We start from the raw sequence: 20,151 nt of genomic DNA, 5'->3' as shown, positions 1-20,151 counted from the left end.
CGAATGATATACGTTTAAAACATCTACTGTATAGTTTATACGGTAGTATCTTAGAATGTCTGAAAAACAATTATGGGTGAAATGCAGATCACGCCAAACTCTGGGAATTGAATAAAAATGCACTTTCTAGATGAGAAAAGTGTGTAGAAATTCATTAAAAAAAGAATTAAGGCGCGGAAGAATAAATTGAGGGAGATACAGCCGATCAAAGTTTAATAAAATTGCACTTCGCGATCTGAGGGTAAAATTCGGTTTATGGGAGTATAACCGAAATTGAACTTGATTTAGACTAATTTAGGGCTGGGGAATCCGAATCTGAAAGAATTAGGTGGGGGTCGGCACTATTAACTGAGTTATAGGGTTTTGAAACTTCGTACGCGATACATATAAACCATGTTTTATTTATCAATTATGACTTGAAAATCAAATTAACAACTATGTATTTACTTTTGAAATTTCAGTAGTGCCAACCAAAAAAAGAAAAGTGTTGCCATATAATAATAATATTTTTTTACAAAATTGGTTAGGTTTTTAGTTTGGGTTAGAGTAGGCAGAAGAACATGGGAAAAAGGTATTAGAATTAAATCACAAACCAGTCTATACAAACCTAGCGTAGCCCACAAACTACTTGAAAACTGGGATATAACTCTAAAGGGGACGCGAGTGGGCGTTATTAAAGGGGCAATTTTGTGTAACAGGAAATAACATGGAAAAAAGGTATTAGTATTAAATCACAAACCGTCTATACAAACCTAGCGTAGCCCACAAACTACTTGAAAACTGGGATAAAACTCTAAAGGGGACGCGAGTGGGCGTTATTAAAGGGTCATTTTTTGTTATAGAAAATCACAGTTAGGTTAGGTTATATTTATACATAAATTATGTATTTACAAGATTTTAAATAATAAACTACCAATCTGGCAAATGATATTTAATTTTCAGAATTTTCCATGCATTGATATTATTATATGGCAACACTTTTTATTTCTTGGATGGCACTGCTGAAATTTCAAAAGTAAATACATAGTTGTTAATTTGATTTTCGTGACAAAATATGGCGGCGGACTGTCATAATGTGGTAATAATATCAGATCGCGAAGTGCAATTTATTAAACTTTGATCGGCTGTATCTCCCTCAATTTATTCTTCCGCGCCTTAATTCTTTTTTTAATGAATTTCTACACACTTTTCTCATCTAGAAAGTGCATTTTTATTCAATTCCCAGAGTTTGGCGTGATCTGCATTCCTCCCACAATTATCATTACGGCGTGAAAATGATGCCAAGGACGCGCTGAACATTGACAGATCCAAAGACAATAGACAATTAAATATAATAATCACAAAGTAGGAACCGGCAGTTCCGTTTATTTTACTGAATATATAAGTAGGTATCGCACAAGTATCAACTGCTCCCGACCGTCTGGAGTCACTCTCACTATGATATGTTCAATAAGGAAGAGTTGTTGGCAGAGTTGCCAATACATAAATTAAATATACATTTTGCAAACCTATCGACAAAACTGAAAAGACTCATATATTTCTTAAAAAATGTTAGGGATCTTATAAATAGAAAAGAACTGAAAAAAGTTTGCTGTGTTCTAGTACAATCATCCCTTGAATATGGTATTATCAGTTGAGGTTTGGCCACATATACTTGCCTGAAGCCTTTAACAAAGATTCAAATGCAAATTCAAAAGGTTATTCTTAAAGTTCCCTTGAGTACGTGAATTTTTTGTGTATTTTTTTGGTTCTTTTTTGTTTTTTTTTGTTTTTTGTTTCTTTATTAAATATAATTAAAACGATGTTAAAAATATAAATCAATATCATCAAATGTTTTTATATTAAAAATAAATTACATTTTTTAAACCTTATAAAAAAATGTATCAACAAGATAAAAAGTGAAGTGGGAGTTTCATTGAGAATTTTTTAATAATCAGGAATGTGTTTTAAAAATGTGAACTTTCATTGATATGTTTTTGTAAACACAAAATACATTTTAGATTCCAAAATCCGTATATTTAAAAATGAAAATGTTTATTTCTAATAAACACGTCTGAAAGATTATATTACCTTGTTTTTAGTACAGTTTTTGTTTATGCAAAAGAAAAAATAATAATTATGTCACAAGGGAACAATTGGGAATTTTGCGTGCGAAAGTACGTTTTCTCAAGAGCTTGTATTTAATAAAATCATCATGTAATCAGTCAAACTTTCCTTATATATTCTTGGTCAGTGTTGAGCTAAAAACCTTGTAAACTCTTTGTAGGTTTCGATGAATAGCTCATTTGTCATCCACCATATTTAGAGAGAGGGTCGCTCTCCCAGAGAGTTAGTTCGGAAACAGTTTAACAATAGAACATGTTGAACACGTGGGCAAAGAAGCATCGTCAAAATAACCTCGTGTTACCAAACCTTGCATACTGTATGCATAAAGCTGCTGCCACACGCAAAGCTCACATCAAAAGTTAATGTACAGCGCATCATCTTTTCTACCGACACACGACGCTATCAAATATTTCTTCCTATGGTAAGAGAGGGGGTCAGTTGAATTCGAGAGCGGCCGAGGAACATAATTTCATCTGTCAAAGTGACAACTTTACTTACTGACAGCTTGAGCACGTTTTCGAAATGGATGATACTTGTCGCCTATTGCTGGATCTGTTGGACAGCTCATCCTCAGATGATGATGCCGCCAACTATATAATTATAAATGCTATTTATAAACTTTTTAGATTTTAAACAATCTGCGCGTAAATAGCGCATTTTCACATAACCTCTCCGTCGAATCAGGAAATTCGCAGTTCGCACGCCGATCGACGAAAGCGACATAAATATAATAAATTATTGTAAAATAAGCTCACGTCGATTTCCAAAAATGTCGAAGGCAAAGGCGGCAAGGACCAACACCAGGGCAGGGAACGAGAAGAGAGCACGAGAGCTGACGAGAGCAAACCAGATTACCCAGGAAAACAATTGAAAACAATCAACAAACGAACAAACTAGAAGCTTCTCTATGTAGGTATCAGGCCGTCCAACTTTATCAAAAAACCGAATGATATTACCATATAAACATACTGAGTTAAAAATATGATTAATTTTGAAAGGGCGAAAATTTGTTTACTTCAAATTCAAATATTGATTATATTAATATTTTAAATATATGTTAAGTATGTTTGCCAAATAAAGTTTTTTTTATGTTTCTAAATTTACTAACACACATGACGATATGAGCTAACATAATAAATAAGAAATGCATTATTAGGCTGCTTATGTCATGGCTGTCAAAGGGAACACGGAACTTAGTTGGTAGCTCCGTAATTAAAATGACCCCCTCTCCTTTTTACGGCGGAGAGGGGGACGCATAACTTTTCAAATATCGCGTCGGGAGCGGTTACGTAAAATAAATTCGGTTAGCGAAGTTCAGAACCACACTTATAGCGCGTTATCTTTTTACGTGTGTCGGGTCTGTATGGGATTGTATGGCGAGCGCTATTGTGCTTTATATTATCTGTTGATGTGAGCTTTGCGTGTGGCAGCAGCTTAAGCGCTACAAAATAAAATAAAACTCGAATGAAAATATAAATGATAGTTTATAGTCTATGACTTTAATTTTGTCTATGTATTATCAGTATAACCTAAAAATTACCGCTGGCGCATGCTTTTGTCGTTGCATCCTGTTTTTGAACCCTAATTCTAAATAATATTACTTACGCTGTTTTCCTAACGTAGTTAAATGTTTCATCGCGTGTGTTAGTTATTGATAAGTTCTAACGCTGATATTTTCTACAAATCCACAACTGCGATATTATGTCTTCGCGCGTATACATGTGAACCTGAACACGCGAATCGCCGTTTGCATTTGGTTTGTTCCTTTTTATTTTGGTACAATATTTTACATTTTTTAGTACAATTTAGTAATGTTGGCCTCACTGGGTGGCTTACCCGTGCTGAGGCCTCAAAAGGCCTCCTTTCCCACAGTAAAGTAGGTTGTGTATACGCGCAATGTCAGGCCCACGACACAATCGGACTTTATAAATCCGGATTGTGAGTAGGCAAAACCACCGACTGAATTATTAATACACCGTTCTCGGTATAATAATAATTCTGTCGGCGGTTCAAAATGTTGGTGCGATCTAGCTTAACTTATTAGGCCATATGACCTTTTGGTTGAGTAACGTTTGAACTGTCAATTTTGACGTCTACTTTTTTAAGAATTGTATTACGAAGGCAATGATTGAAATTGTCACTAATTCTAAAAAAATCCATTACATTTTGTTAGTAGCAGATTCATTATCCAAAATACGGTTATATCGTTTTATATAGAAATATAGTGGAAGATAGCGTTAGATTATTGTATTCCGACGATTGACGACGATTCTCACAACCGATTTCAATCGTCTTATCTTCAATGTCACTAGTATATCCTAATTTGAAAATATTTTTACAGTAGATTCCATTTCTTGGGAAAATATTAAAACCTAAAGATAATATTCATATCTCATACAAATTGGACGTTAAAACAACGTTCAGTTTAGGGAAGACATATGTTTTGTGCACAACAGAGCCATGGATCAACTTAATCCAGAGAATGTATCCATCAAGACGGAACCAGTGCCCCGGGAAGACAATGGAGGTGAAATGCCTTATGCGGATATGGATTTCGACCTCCCAGATGTAAAGAAGGAATGTTTGCAGAATGCGGAGAGTGCTCGGACAGCCAGTAAGTTGCGTTGCACATTATTTTTGAAATGTAGGTTGTTAAATACTGATGTTCGGAATCCTTGTCCGTTTTGAAATATTGCACAGACAGGACATAATATACTTGTTCATAACGTCCTCTCTTGCTGTACCTATATAAGTATTACAGCAATCTTTTAACTTATACTCACAAATCACATGTTGCAACCTTACCTTATTTGGGATATAATAAAGTTCAATTAATTACAATGCACTGAAAACACAATATTGATGCAATAAAGCATTATTCCATTGGCTGCAAACAACAAAACGCCGTACTGAAGGTGCTCAAGAGGAAACGTTTTATCCTTTTTGAAGGATCACTCTTGAAGTTGACATCTGGGGTCCTTCATATTTCTTAAATTAATTTTTATTATTACAGTATTAGTAGTGTGCTCCTGTAGAAGAGGACATTGCCCACGAAACAAGTAGATTGTTTTTATAAAAATTATGTGATGTAAGCAAAGTTTTTTGAACTTTTACTCAAATAAATGATGCCATCACAAAGCAAAAATCTTTTTCACAAAGCAAGAAAAGTTGATTTAGTTATTTTTATCCCTTTCCTTACCAGAGTTCTTCTGGAGAAACACGAAGGAAAAAAAATATTTCTCTTGATTTGACGAACCAAATAGCCCCGTATTTTGCATATCGCTTGAGGAAGATATTGCTTATAAGGAATAGAACAAATGTCGTACTGGAAACACATAATATTACTGTTATTTTGAATTAAAAACGCATGTTTTGCAGCTTTTAACGGTTTGACATTTCTCGGATTTCAACATTATTTTAAAGGTAAGATATCGCATATTTCTGTTGAAAATAATTATTATACTGTATATACATGTCTAATCTGATATGTTAATATGATTTCCATTCAAAAACATTGGTTTTTCATTTGGTTTTCGGTAATAACATTCATGTTCCTGAGCTGGCACTTTGGTCGTTCGTGGATGTTTTTCATAGAAATCTTTCTTTGGCCTTTAATATTATTTTACTTGTTTTTATTTGATTCTTTCAAGATATATTAATTTATTTTATTATTTTTCGGTAGACTTTAACTTATTTTATTCATTTTTATAGATGGAGCATCGTGGTTTGACACATGAGGAGATCACCGTGATGCTGGAAGGAGATATTTCCGACGTGGAGTTGGAGTTGGAAGATGAAGATGAAGAGGGCTGGTCAGTTGAATATTTCCAGGATGCTGCAGAGGAAATCAATGTGGAGGCATTGAGCCAAGCTCTTGGAATGGATGTGGAAGTCCATGTCAGTACTTTTGTCATTATTTCTTATTGTTATATTACAGCGATTATTGCGTTTGAAGTAGATTTAAATATGAAAAAATTTGGGTTTTAAATGAAACCATAAAGTATAAATTTTTTATTATAGAATTTGGAAGAGAGGCAGCAGCCAGTGGAAGACGAGCCAGAGTCCTGCACCGTGCTGCAAGGACAACCCAGTGAAGCCTCAGATTCCCATGGACGGAGAACCGATCTACGGTGGATCAAGAAAGATGTCGATCATGTGGACTCCTACTGGGATGTTACTTTCTCAAAGCCACCACTGGATATATCTGCTCTACAATATTTTTATGTTTCATAGATGAAAATATTATAAAAAATATTGTTGAGCAGACAAATTTGTATTCAGTTCAAGAAAATAGCACCAGCGTCAACACCACATCATGATGGGTATCCTTAAGTATCCGGCATTCCACCTTTACTGGGCCAATGATACGAGGTTCTCTCTCATCGTTGATGTCATGCCTAGAAATTGTTTCACTTAGTTACGCTGGTGTCTTCATTTAAATGACAATAGCTCGTTGATTCCAAGAGGACAAGAGGGTTACGACAAATTATTTAAAATAAGGCCGATGCCTTCCTTGAAAATATGGCCAAGATCGAACCTGAGGAATTCAATTCTGTAGACGAGCTCATGATACCGTTCAAAGGGAGAAGTAATTTGAAACAATATATTAAAAACAAGCCACACAAGTGGGGCATCAAAGTTTTCTCCCGAGCGGGAGCCAGTGGGCTCGTCTATGATTTTGAAATTTACACGGGCAAAAGCACGAATGTCGGTGTGTGTCTCCAAAGAGAAAGAAATTGTTTTCTTTTATTTCACCACTAATATTTTTTGTTCTATTTGTTTTTCTTACGTTAATTTAGGGTAATGGTCCGTTTTTAAAAACGTATATTTATTTTGATTATTTCTTTTTTACTAAAATTATTTAAGCATAATATTAAATTGCAATTTAATATGCTTGCCTTTACAGATTAATAGAATTGATTTTTGTGTATTTATTTTCTATTTAAACAATTAAAAACACTTTAAAATTATGTATGCTCCTTGTACTACCCGTTCTTTGACTTACACCCCCTAAGCTCCAATGTTCTTCCTCAGGAACATGAAATATTTCGAAAACTGTATGGAAAAAATTTTTTTTTTTTGGTAAAAATATTGAAAAAAATTACAGAACTCAATAATGTAGACAAACATTTTTTTCGTTGGCTGGAAAAAGTCTGGTATTGAAAGGGTTAAATTAAAAGTTATTTATTCATAACCATAATTGTTTTTTTTTAACATTAACAAATAGTCCTACATCAAGTGCCCATTTAAACAGTTATTTAATCTCTCTTTGTAATGTAATAACCAGTTCTAAATCTACGAAAGTTACAACAATTGACTAGTTCTATATAAACAATGTCCCCAGGAGATACGCTGATAATTCTGACCAATTTCTTGAATTTCTCATTAATTTTATAATAAATATAAGACCGAATTTAGCAAAGTAAGCTATGCAATGTGATGAAGCAATACAAATAAACGAACCTTCTGAGCAGGGAAAGAAGCTCTAGTCATAAAAATCACCACCGATGAAATCGAAAACACTATTTCTTCCCTAAAATGAAATGTATCTTTGGAGGACTTAATCACAACAAATGCAATGAAATATCTCTTTTAAGTACTTATCATTCCTCTAACATACCTGTCAATCTGTCTATAACTGGAAGCGTTTTCCCCACAGCTCGCAAACAAGCTATTGTTTTAACAATATTACAAGGATTTTAAAATGTAATATACAACTATTTACTAATAAACCGTATCAATACGTTTTCAAACATATTGGAGAAAATACTAAAAAACAAATCCCATCCTACTTTAATTATACTACGATAGTTAATAACTATCGACTTATGGTAAACACCTTAACAAATATAATAGAGAAATTAAGTTAATGACTTATATATTTAAAGATAACCAGTTTGACTTACGGGAGAATATGGAAACTGGTGATGAAGCATTACAAATGATCACCTCAGTCGAAGAAGCTCTAGATGTTGACAAAAAGCAATGGCTTTTTTAGACTTGTCCAAGGCATTTGACACTGAATCCGATGGTTTACTCCTATAATCACTGAGCTAAATGGGTATTGTTAATAAAGCTATAGTGTATTGGGTCAGAACTTAGATTGGAAGTAGATCACAGAGAGTAACGATAAATGGTCACATTAGTTCAAAAAAATCAATTGTATATTGTGTTCCTCAGGGTAGTGTTTAAGTTCCAATTTTTGATTAATATTAAAGACATTTCACCATTATTAAAGGCACTTCCCCTCAAACCAGAACAAACATACAAGGTATCGTTATTCCTTCACATAAAACAGGAAACAAGACAGACATAAATATTTACCGACAAATAACCATACTAACAAGCCTATCGAAAGTATTTGAAAAAATCATCAACTCACAGCTGGTAAGATTCCTCGTGAGCCATAAACTGATCTCAGAAAATCAATACGGGTTTCAAGAAAATAAGAGTACCTCGGACGCTATTGCCGCTGTCACAGATTTTATTGTTAAAAGCCTAGATAAAAGAAAAAAATGTAATTCAATCTTGTTAGACCTTTCCAAAGCTTTTGATACAATATCACACAGTAAATTAATGAACAAACTTGAACAAATCGGTATTACGGGAAACGAACTTAACTTTTTAAAAGCTACCTTAATAGACGCCAGCAACAAGTTAAAATAAATAACACACTTAGCAACACCGGTTCATCTAACTACGGTATACCACTAGGTAGCATTTTAGGTTTGTCTTTGTTCCTGTTGTAAACGACTTATGCAACATTATTATTCAGAGGAAAATCGTTAGTTTTGCCGATGACACCGTCTTACTGTTTGAAGCTGACACCTGGCTAGCTGCTTATAAAAAAACTGAAACGGACATAAGCATTAGGGTGGAACACTTTTATATGATTTTTTTTCGAAATTCGAATTGGAAAACCAGGTAAAAGTTGCTTTATGTAATTGTAAATAACACTTCTCAATTTGGAAGTTCTAGCTCGCCAGCTTGAGTTTCCGCCATAGACATTTTTTTGAAGGTTTTATCGACGTTTTGTATTAAACACTCTATAAACAAAATAATAAATAAATATAATATATTATGCATTAAATGATAAACACAGGTTCAGAAAGTTATATTGGTATGAATAACATCAATTTTTAAAGAAAAAATCCCTTTTCGGCTCAAACTTTGGCATGAGTTTACGAGATGCTAATTTTTGATTTTATAAATCCTTCTCGTCTTATCTTGTCGAATACACTTAGAGCTGCTTCTGTCACAACTTTTACAGATCTTTCCACATCCTGGGTGTGGCAAGACAGTCTCATAAACTCCAACACTGTATCTTCTCCATTTTCAATAAGATCTTGTAACTGCTCATCGGAAATATTCATCAGTATTGGGGGTTCGTATATATTTTGTTGCAAGTCAATCATGTTTATGTAAGAACATGCATTTAAGTCCACTTTTGGCACCTCAAAAATGCGCGAAACAGATTTTTTATTAACTGGACGAGCTTTTAAAATGCGTCTTGCAGCGAGTTCTCTAATGTGCCTACGTGAATCTGTTACCATACTCAACAACAAGTTTTCTGGATGAGCAAAATAACTATTTCAAATTATAACAGGGTCCACTATCGCTAACAACTCGTTGGACAAATATCTCTTGCTGTTTATAAGCTTCCATAAATGATTTGAACCATCTTTGCAGGATGAATGTGTTTTGATAGCAAACCAGACAGGAGCGTATGATATGATACGACAAATGTTGCTAAAGTCACAAGATATTGTTGTGGATTTTCTGTAGAAATATACAAATACAGTATGCAATTAGCTCTTGTCAACCAGCGGGCATGGGGTAGTTTACCTGGACTTCTCTGTAATACATCAGGAGTGCAGGATCCATTTATGACAGCAGTAGTCATTTCTTGTATATATTTCTGGTCTGTACTGAGATCTGTGGATATTTGTGGAGGTAGTTCACCTTCTATCTTCTCAAAGTTTGCCAACGGCAGCGTCTTGTATATTATCTCTAATGCTTTACCAATTTGAACTGCAAATGATTTAGGTCCTGCAGTAGGGCGATCCAAATAGGTAAACAAATGCCTCATGCTATTTCAAAAATTTTCTACTTTGTACTCTGAACTCTTTGAACTTTTCTTCCTTAATTTCTTCAAAGACTTTTTCAAATTGATACTGTAAGATTCGTTTGTGTGTGACAATTGGAATAGAAGATTTTATTAGTTTTGTTATTCCTTAATTTTAAGTCTTGTCGAACCCATTCGTAGAATTTCATCACATTTTCATACGTAGGTAGGATATTCTCTTTCAACTCTGCACTTACACCAAATATCGGACATTTTAAATTTTGTCTTCTAGAAATTATGTTAATTCACTTACTTCAAGTACTCGTGAATATAATTTACGCACTACCATTCACCTTGAGACAATTATCACGCTAGTTTAATCTTTTGCACGCGGCCGTATCAACTGTTGTTACGGCAAAAAGTCTATACTCACACGCGGCCGTATCAACAGTTGATACGGAAACTTTGACGGCCGATATTCCAGCGCTCTTTCGTCATTAATGTATTTCTTGCTCGCTTGGACATTCGTAGAACTATCACGATGCTGACATCTACAAGTATTTCTCAAAAATAAAATTGTATTTCATAAAAAAAGATCCATAATCAAGTGCGCCTCTTCGCGCCTTTGAGTGCTTTAGTTCACAATTTTGTCAACGGATGGCGTTAGTACTAGTATGTTATCTGCGCTTGCGCGCGCCGAGTTGATCTGTGGAATCTGCGCCGATAACATTCTGTGTTCTGCTGTAATATTGAATTATTACGAAAAATTCAAATTAATTTGTTCACTTCAGAAATCATTTTTTTTGATTTCTTGTGTTTCGTCTAGCAAATTCAATTTTACTGTATCCACGAGTGACCATATTGTGCCGATTGCGCGTATTTTTTAACATTTTACTGTGTTACAAAACTGAGTTATTGACTTTACTATATACTTTATTAATTTAAATATATTTTGTTATATATATGTATTAGTTATATATTACTAAAGTGCGTGTTATTTTCGTGTTTTATATACTATTTCAAAATTTATTAGGAAACGTTCACAAGTTTTTAGTTTTTTAATTCATTTGATTTTTCGGATAAAAAATGACCCATAGTTTGGAAGATGATGAAATTGAAAATATATTGAACGTTTTGGATTCTGATTATGAAATGTCCGAAGATGAATTTGAACCTTCGGAACTTTCAGATACAGAAACTCAAGCGAATGAGTCTGTAAGTGAAGAAGTGCTACACTCCTGGGTGTCTGGACCTCATATTCCAATAGTACACGAATTTGATGATTTTCAATCCGGCGTTTCTGTACAATTTAACGAAAATTCAACAGAAAGTGATTTTTTTGAACATTTTTTAAATCGCTCGATTATGAATGAAATTGTTCGAGAAACAAACGACTACCATACTTTTCTTCTCATTTCAAAGGAATTTGGTGCGAAGTCACGAATTCATAAGTGGAAGGACACAAGTATTGAAGAAATGTATCTATTTTTTGCAATAACCATGCTTATGACAAGAAACGAACATTTGACTATTGAAGAGTATTGGAGTACAAATATATTTCTAAGTTCCCCTATTTTTGGCCAGATCATGAGTAGAGACCGATATCAATTGTTGTTGCAAAATTTACATTTCTGTGACTCAAATTCGCTTCCTATAGATCGTCTTTATAAAATAAGGTTAGTTTTAAATCACACCCGAACACTATTTAAGGAGTCTGTGATACCTTATGAAGACCTATGTATAGATGAAAGTATCATTGTTTTCAAGGGTAGGCTAATTTTTAAGCAATATATTCCATCAAAACGACATCGCTTTGGAATCAAAATGTTTGTTTTGTGTGATGTGAAAACTGGATACATTCTAGATTTCATAATTTACTGCGGAGAAGGCACGGAAATTACAGATGAACAAAACTTGGGAATAACCGGCGCTGTTGTTACTACACTCCTAACTGATTATTTTGGCAAAGGGCACAATTTATGGTGTGACAATTGGTACTCAAGTCCAAATTTATTCAATTTTTTGCATTCGAAAAAAACAAATGCCTGTGGGACGGTAAAAAAGAACCGGAAGGAAATGCCAAAATTTATTAAACTGAAAAAAGGCGAATTTGAGTCAAAAAGCCGCGGTCCCCTTTTAGCATTAAAATGGTGTGATAAAAGGGATGTACATATGCTAACTACCTTGCACGATAACTCATTTAAGGAAACCAGTAAAATAAATCACCAAACTAAACAACCCATTCGCAAGCCTGCCTGTGTCATTGATTACAATAAATCTATGGGAGCTGTTGACAAAAGCGACATGATGCTGAGCAGTTTATCCTGTATGAGGAAGACCATAAAATGGTATAAAAAAGTATTTTTTCACATACTTGACCTATATTTATTGAATTCATTTATTTTGTACACCCAAGTGACAGGTATAAAAAAATCTCTAGCAGATTTTCAATTGGCGGTTATTATGCAACTAGTTGAGAAATATAAACCAGAGATTTCTCAAATACCAGAGCCTAATACATCAGCCCACCTCAACCCGTTTCGGGTTTTGCCTAAATATGCCGCTAAGCATATGGCCGAATTGATTCCATCAACTGGCAAAATAAAAAAACCGCGTAGACGATGTCGTGTATGCCGATTGAAAAATAAAAAAATGCAGTTAACGAGATACGTATGTAAAGAATGTGGTGTGTCTTTATGTATCGAACCCTGTTTTAAAGTTTACCATAGTTCCAAAAAAATGTGACAGACAGAGATTCCTCTAAAGTGCTTAAAAAACAATATTTATTAAGTGATATAAAATTTATGTGTTATTTTTAAGTGTTGAGTTTAGAAAAGAGTTTGAGAAAAAGTTTTCAGAACTAAAAATGATAAGTGATCATGGTGTCCCACTTATGTCTATCAACGCAGTGGCCTAAGTACACACACGGCGAGTGAATGGCGGGACCACATTCAAAAGATACGGTACGTCTTTGTATGAAATTTTATGTTTTTGTTTTTATAAACATCTAAGAGTGTTGAAACACGAGGATTTGTTTTCATATTGTGGAGAATAATCTGTTCTGTCTATATAGTCCAATAAATAATGCCAGAATGCTATAATTTGACATTTAATTGCGTGCATAGGTATTTGAAAATATGTACCGCGTACGGGTATAGATAAAACGGAGCAAATTAACGCGTTCAAAAGGTACAAAACACTGCATTTCGTAGATTGTCACGTGCCGACCCCCGCTTCGTCCCGCACTTTGCTCCTCTGTCACAGCGCCAAAGTATATTAAAAAAGAAATATTTGATTGCAACAGCTAGTTTACTATATTTGTTGAATATGTTATATGTTATTAAATGAGGTAATTGATGGTAATTGGCAAATTAATAAAACTATTCCAAATAAAAATAACAAAAAAATCGTTCCGCCCTAATAAGCATGGTAAAAAAGTTGTTGGCTATAAATACGCTTACACTGAACACCGAGAAAACTAAATATGTCACATCAAGCATTAATATAACTGGTCAACTTCCTGACGATGCCTCCATTAGAATACACTCATGTTTGAATTCCGACGAATGTTGTCAGTGTCCCTACATTGAGCGCTCTACTCAGATGGAGTACCTCGGCCTCACCATTGACCCATATTTCAAATAGAATCTCAATACTCAAATAATTGCAAACAATATAAGAAAAACCATGCACTTCTTCAGAATCACACGAAACTTTCTAGGCTTACAACACCTGAAAATGATTTATTTTGCAGTCTGCCAATCTATTATTGAGTATGTTATCATAGCATGGGAAGGCGGCACTTCATCTGCACTAGACCCAATCTATTATTGAGTATGGTATCATAGCATGGGGAGGCGGCACTTCATCTGCACTAGACCCAATCTATTATTGAGTATGGAATCAAAGCATGGGGAGGCGGCACTTCATCTGCACTAGACCCAATTAAAGAGGGTCAGAATTTTTTTTTTAAATAATGTTTAGTCTATCAATTATTTCAGACTTTAACCTAATTTTTAATATTCATAATGTGTTTAATGTTTGGCAGCTATATGCAAAAACTATCCTTATTTAAATGTACTCAAATATAAATAATTACTACGAAAAAAGTTCAAATACACGATGTACTCGAAGCAAAAACAAAAACGTACTAAAAACACCGATAACACATACTACGTTTGGTCAACGAAACTTGACTGAAAAACTTTGCTACAAGACTCTACAACACTCTTACAGACATTATAAAACAATGTGATTCACAAAAAAAAAGATATTGTAAAACTTGGATCGAAAAGAAGAATAGGGCCTTTACCGGTGCATTCACCCAAATTCGCAGTTATTGAAGTCACCACTCTATGGAGCGTATACATCCTAATACAAGTATGGGTATCCTCAACACAGGCTAGCCTAGTGTCGCGGTATTTGAGAAACCTCAACTAACTGAACTTTTATTTTATTTTACCTTCATCATATTATGTTTGTATTTTTCTGTAAATTTTATAAACTTAGAAAAAAGTTACAAATCAATGTACAATATACATCATAATATGTATTTATAGTTGTAATGTGCAAACTTTCTTAAATAATGATTAATATTATTATTATTTGAAAGCTGCCGTTTTCGGGTACTTCAGTTGTGTTTGCAGATGACAATGTTTTGGTATTTGCTGGTGATGCGTGAGATAAAACTTATGCTAAGTGCAAGGCGGGATTGAGTGCAGTCAAAATTTAGCTTGATCAAAACCTGTTAACCTTAAACATGAGCAAAACAAAATATATTACTTTTAGCATTTCCTCTTTAAATCAGCCATCTTCGGAAAGTGTAGACATTATCAGATATCTCGGCTTGATAATTGGCCATCTAAAATGGAACAATCAAAATAAGAAATACTCTAAGTAAACCATCTATGTATGTGTTATGTACTTAACTTATTTGATTGAATATAATTGTAAAGCTGCTCATCTCGACGCAGGAATTCCCTGGTAAGATGAGCAGCGGAGGAATTTTTAATTCTTATCTTACACCAATGTAAGTCTATATCCCTGTCAAGAATAATGCGATGTCAAAGCGCATGAATAGTCTCATGCGCTTTGACATCGCATTATTCTAGATAGTGATATAAACTTAGATTGGTCCAATTTTATTCCTCATTTTCATCAACGATATGACAAATCGCTTCGACGATGTCGAGGTATTGCTTTTCGCTAATGACATCACAACACAATACTCGACACAGTATGTATAAGCGCAACTACATTGTCCAATTTCCGGTACAGCGGTTTCACACATGGGAAACTAATACATGGGTGATACTGACATGTTTTACCTTTGGTGCATGTTTTTTTTTAATAATTTATTCTTCATAATTAACTTAACTTTATATTAAACTTTACACTTTACACCGTAAATTATACTTATACCTTACACTTTACACTTAACTTTATATTTTATCTATAAACTTTATATGCTGTATATTTTGTACCTTGTAGCTTTAAGTACTTTACTTCCTTATACTTTTAACTATATTTTTATATTTATGTTTATGGCACATGGCGTGCCGTTTGTATTTCAATAAATAAATAAATGTTTAATGTTAGCTTAGTGAATTTCGTGGGTTATATAATAGACCTTCATTGTAAATCTGACTTATCATAAATTTTTGTTCTCTTGCAATTTTATTTTTATTATTTCCTTGTCATGTTAAAAATTACCCCATATAAAGCCCAGCGGGCGTAAAATTATTGCATAAATATATCACATAAATGATTTTTTGTTTTACAGGTAGCATTAATGTGAAAAATGTTTCAAACAAGGCAGAACTAAAAATACAAGAAGAATATGGTGGGGGAATTCCATATATGGAAATTGAAATTGACCTGCCAGATATTAAAAAGGAATGCTTAGGTCACCTTGATAGAATTACCCAGACAACAGGTAAAACCGATTTTCTCTGTTACAATGAAGAATTCGTTTTTTATTTATTTAAATGTTATATGATTTAACTTTTTTTACACTTAAAACGTTATATTCCTAATCTTTTTCTGATTTATTGGCAGAACTGAAGATGCGACCCGGAAAAAAACGATTCTCCTGTTCCCATTGTAACTACTCAGGACTTCACTTGTCAAACTTAGGACTTCACTTGCGCACCCATACTGGAGAAAAACCCTTTTCTTGTGCCCATTGCAGTTATTCATGTTCTCTAAAGGGATCATTGACAAGACACATGATGACTCACAGTGGAGAAAAACAGTTTTCATGCTCTGACTGTAATAAATCATTTTCTCAAAAAAGTACTTTAACGGTACACAAGATGACTCACAGTGGAGAAAAACATTTTTGGTGCTCTGACTGTAGTTATTCATGTCATGAAAAGAGTAAATTGACGAAACACATGATGACTCATAGTGGAGAAAAACCATTTTCATGCTCTGCCTGTAGTTATTCATGTTCTGTAAAAGGTAGTTTGACGAGACACATGATGACTCATAGTGAAGAAAAACCATTTTCATGCTCTGACTGTAGTTATTCATGTTCTGTAAAAGGTAGTTTGACGAGACACATGATGACTCATAGTGGAGAAAAACCTTTTTCATGCTCTGACTGTAATTATTCGTGTTCTCAAAAGCGATCTTTGAAGTTACACATGATGACTCATAGTAGAGAAAAACCTTTTTCTTGCTCTGACTGTAGTTATTCATGTTCTGTAAAAGGTAGTTTGACGAGACACATGATGACTCATAGTGAAGAAAAACCATTTTCATGCTCTGACTGTAGTTATTCATGTTCTGTAAAAGGTAGTTTGACGAGACACATGATGACTCATAGTGGAGAAAAACCTTTTTCATGCTCTGACTGTAATTATTCGTGTTCTCAAAAGCGATCTTTGAAGTTACACATGATGACTCATAGTAGAGAAAAACCTTTTTCTTGCTCTGACTGTAGTTATTCATGTTCTCAAAAGGGATCATTGACAAAACACATGATGACTCACAGTGGAGAAAAACCGTTTTCATGCTCTGACTGTAATAAATCATTTTCTCAAAAAAGTACTTTAACGGTACACAAGATGACTCACAAAGGAGAAAAACATTTTTGGTGCTCTGACTGTAGTTATTCATGCTATGTAAAGAGTAAATTGACGAGACACATGATGACTCATAGTGGAGAAAAACCTTTTTCATGCTCTGACTGTAATTATTCATGTTCTCAAAAGCGATCTTTGAACTTACACATGATGACTCACAGTGGAGAAAAACCTTTTTGGTGCTCTGACTGTAGTTATTCATGTTCTGTAAAGAGAAGTTTGACGAGACACATGATGACTCATAGTGGAGAAAAACGTTTTTCATGCTCTGACTGTAATTATTCGTGTTCTCAAAAGCGATCTTTGAACTTACACATGATGACTCACAGTGGAGAAAAACCTTTTTGGTGCTCTGACTGTAGTTATTCATGTTATGAAAAGAGTAAATTGACGAAACACATTATGACTCATAGTGGAGAAAAACCGTTTTCATGCTCTGACTGTAATAAATCATTTTCTCAAAAAAGTAATTTAACGGTACACAAGATAACTCACAGTGGAGAAAAACCTCTTTCATGCTCTGACTGTAGTTATTCATGTTTTGTAAAAGGTAGTTTGACGAGACCCATGATGACTCATAGTGAAGAAAAACCTTTTTCATGCCCTGACTGCAGTTATTCATGTTTTTTAAAGAGTAATTTGACGAGCCACATGATGACTCACAGTGGAGAAAAACCTTTTTCATGTTCCGACTGCAAAAAATCATTTTCTCGTAAGGTAATTTTGACGAACCACATTCTGACTCATAGTAAAGAAAAACCTTTTTCATGTTCCGACTGCAAAAAATCATTTTCTCGGAAGTACAATTTAACGAAGCATATTCTGACTCATATTTAAGAAAAACCTTTTGCTTATTTTTCGTGCCTACCTTTGGGCAAAAAATCATTTTTTTCAAAATTAACATTTAACGAACCACAAGCTGACTCATAATGGAGAAAAGCTATTTTCATGTTCTGACTGCAAAAAATCACTTTCCCAAAAGAGATATTTAATGTACCGCATGGTAACTCATCGTGACGAGAAGCCTTTTTTATCTTCCTATTGCAAAAAATCATTGACTCGAGAGGCACATTTGCTGTACCACATGCTGACTCACAGTGGAGAAAAATCGTTTGCATGTTCCGCACGACCTAAAGATCATCAGTACACTATCGTTATGAGCTTTTTTATTTGCTGCCCTACTGTAAGAGCAGATTGAAGGATTATAACACTAGTTGTGTACAAAATTATGAAATAAGTTACACGAAAACAAAATACTCGAATTAAAAATGTTACATTATTTTGCGAATAAGCTCTCAAACCACGAAAAAATGGAATAAATATATAATTTTTCGAAGAAAACTTCTTCTAACTGCTTTTCACTTTGTGATGGCATTATTTATTTTTTATTAAAACACAAATAACTTAGTTTACATCACTTTATTTCGATACAAAATCTCCTGATGATGTGAACCAAGTTCACATCATCAGGAGCACAAGTATACTAAAGTTATAATTAAAATTAGGTCTAGAAAGAAGAGGTAGAAGGAGCGGGGAGAGGCAAGAGTGGGGGAGGGTTATTCAAAGTAGGAATTAAAATGTCATTAGACGGGAAAGACCGGGCAATTGGGAAAATATTTAAAATGGGGTTTATAAAAATTTTTTGTTTATTAATAATATCTGCTTTCATATTCACGTGTTTTCTTATTTCTAAGATTTCAAAATTATTGATTTGAGATACCTTGTAACCAGAATGTAGTATTTTAAAACCTGAATTAATATCGGAAGTATGGTCGTTATTTAATAAATGATCCGCAAATTCTGATTCACAGTTTCCCTTTAAAGCCCTAAGATGTTCTTTAATTCTGATCTCAAAGTTTCTTCCTATATAAAAGGAATTACAGTCATTACAGTTGAGTTTATAAACACCTGATTTTTTAGTTTGACTATCAATATCTTTATTATTAAGAATATATATTTTTTAATTTGTTATCCGTATAAAACGCCGGTTGAATAGTGAAGGGGATGTTTTTATTTATAATTTTGGAAGTGTCATTATCTACAAATAGAATTGTACGCCATTGTTTGTTTGTATCTTTATAAATAGGATAAATATAAAGTTTAAAGAGTTTATGTTTAATTTTTTTATTGAGTATTTCAACTATCAATTTATAAGGATAGCCGTTATTAGATGCTATTTGTTTTATGATATTTAATTCTGAGGTATAATTAGGATCCGACAAAGGAATCGAAATTAATCTATTAAGCATAGAATGGAAAGCTGCGACTTTTTGAGAAAAGGGATGATTTGATGAATTATGTATGATAATATCAGTGTACGTATCTTTACGGAAAATATTGAAATCTATGCAATGGAATGGCAATGAATGGCAATGAAAGCAAATGGCAATGAAATGGAATGGCAATGAAAGCTAAAGTGTATAAAAAGTTATTGATTAAATATAGACTAATGTGTTTAAATATATATTTTTTGCAAACGTGTTTAAAACGACAAGTGATTCCAAATTACGTTAACTTCAAATTTAAATCATCTTCGAATTCGGCTAAGAAAGCCAAAATATGTTGGTTAAAAGAGGACTTAAAAAGTGGTTATAAAAAACGGAATGTTATTAAACTTCAACTTAAATTCTTACATATGGAATTGGCTAGTGCTTTACACCCATTGGAATGGGACCTGCTTGATGATCAAGTTAGATCTATAGCTAGTATCAAAGCATACAAAAAGAAAATTGTTCTTGACAAAAAAATTAAAAAATTGTGTGATAATAATAATAAAAAAGTTAATGCGGTAGTGTCTCCAACCGAAAATAAGCAATTCCTTGGGGGACACCGAAAGCATTCGGAACAGTTAAACACAATGGGTTCGATTAGTAAAGTTGTTAACTATGAAAA

The 20,151-nt window shown here is 33.6% G+C and overlaps 1 protein-coding gene across 1 annotated transcript in view; it reads right to left on the bottom strand.

Moving 5' to 3' along the window:
• Nucleotides 1-14,969: 14,969 nt before the first annotated feature.
• The window catches only part of LOC149413911 (uncharacterized), a 48,444-nt gene continuing 43,262 nt past the window's right edge, over nucleotides 14,970-20,151 (bottom strand). Inside the window, exon 9 of the mRNA XM_089643921.1 lies at nucleotides 14,970-15,032. Coding sequence (XP_089500047.1) covers nucleotides 14,970-15,032 — 63 coding nt within the window. The remainder of the gene's footprint in view (nucleotides 15,033-20,151) is intronic.

This window comes from Hesperophylax consimilis, chromosome 20 (assembly GCF_061612785.1).
Source record: "Hesperophylax consimilis isolate HC1 chromosome 20, BYU_Hcon_1.0, whole genome shotgun sequence".
Taxonomy (NCBI): Eukaryota; Metazoa; Arthropoda; class Insecta; order Trichoptera; family Limnephilidae; genus Hesperophylax; species Hesperophylax consimilis.
This window is presented reverse-complemented; position numbering and strand designations above follow the sequence as displayed.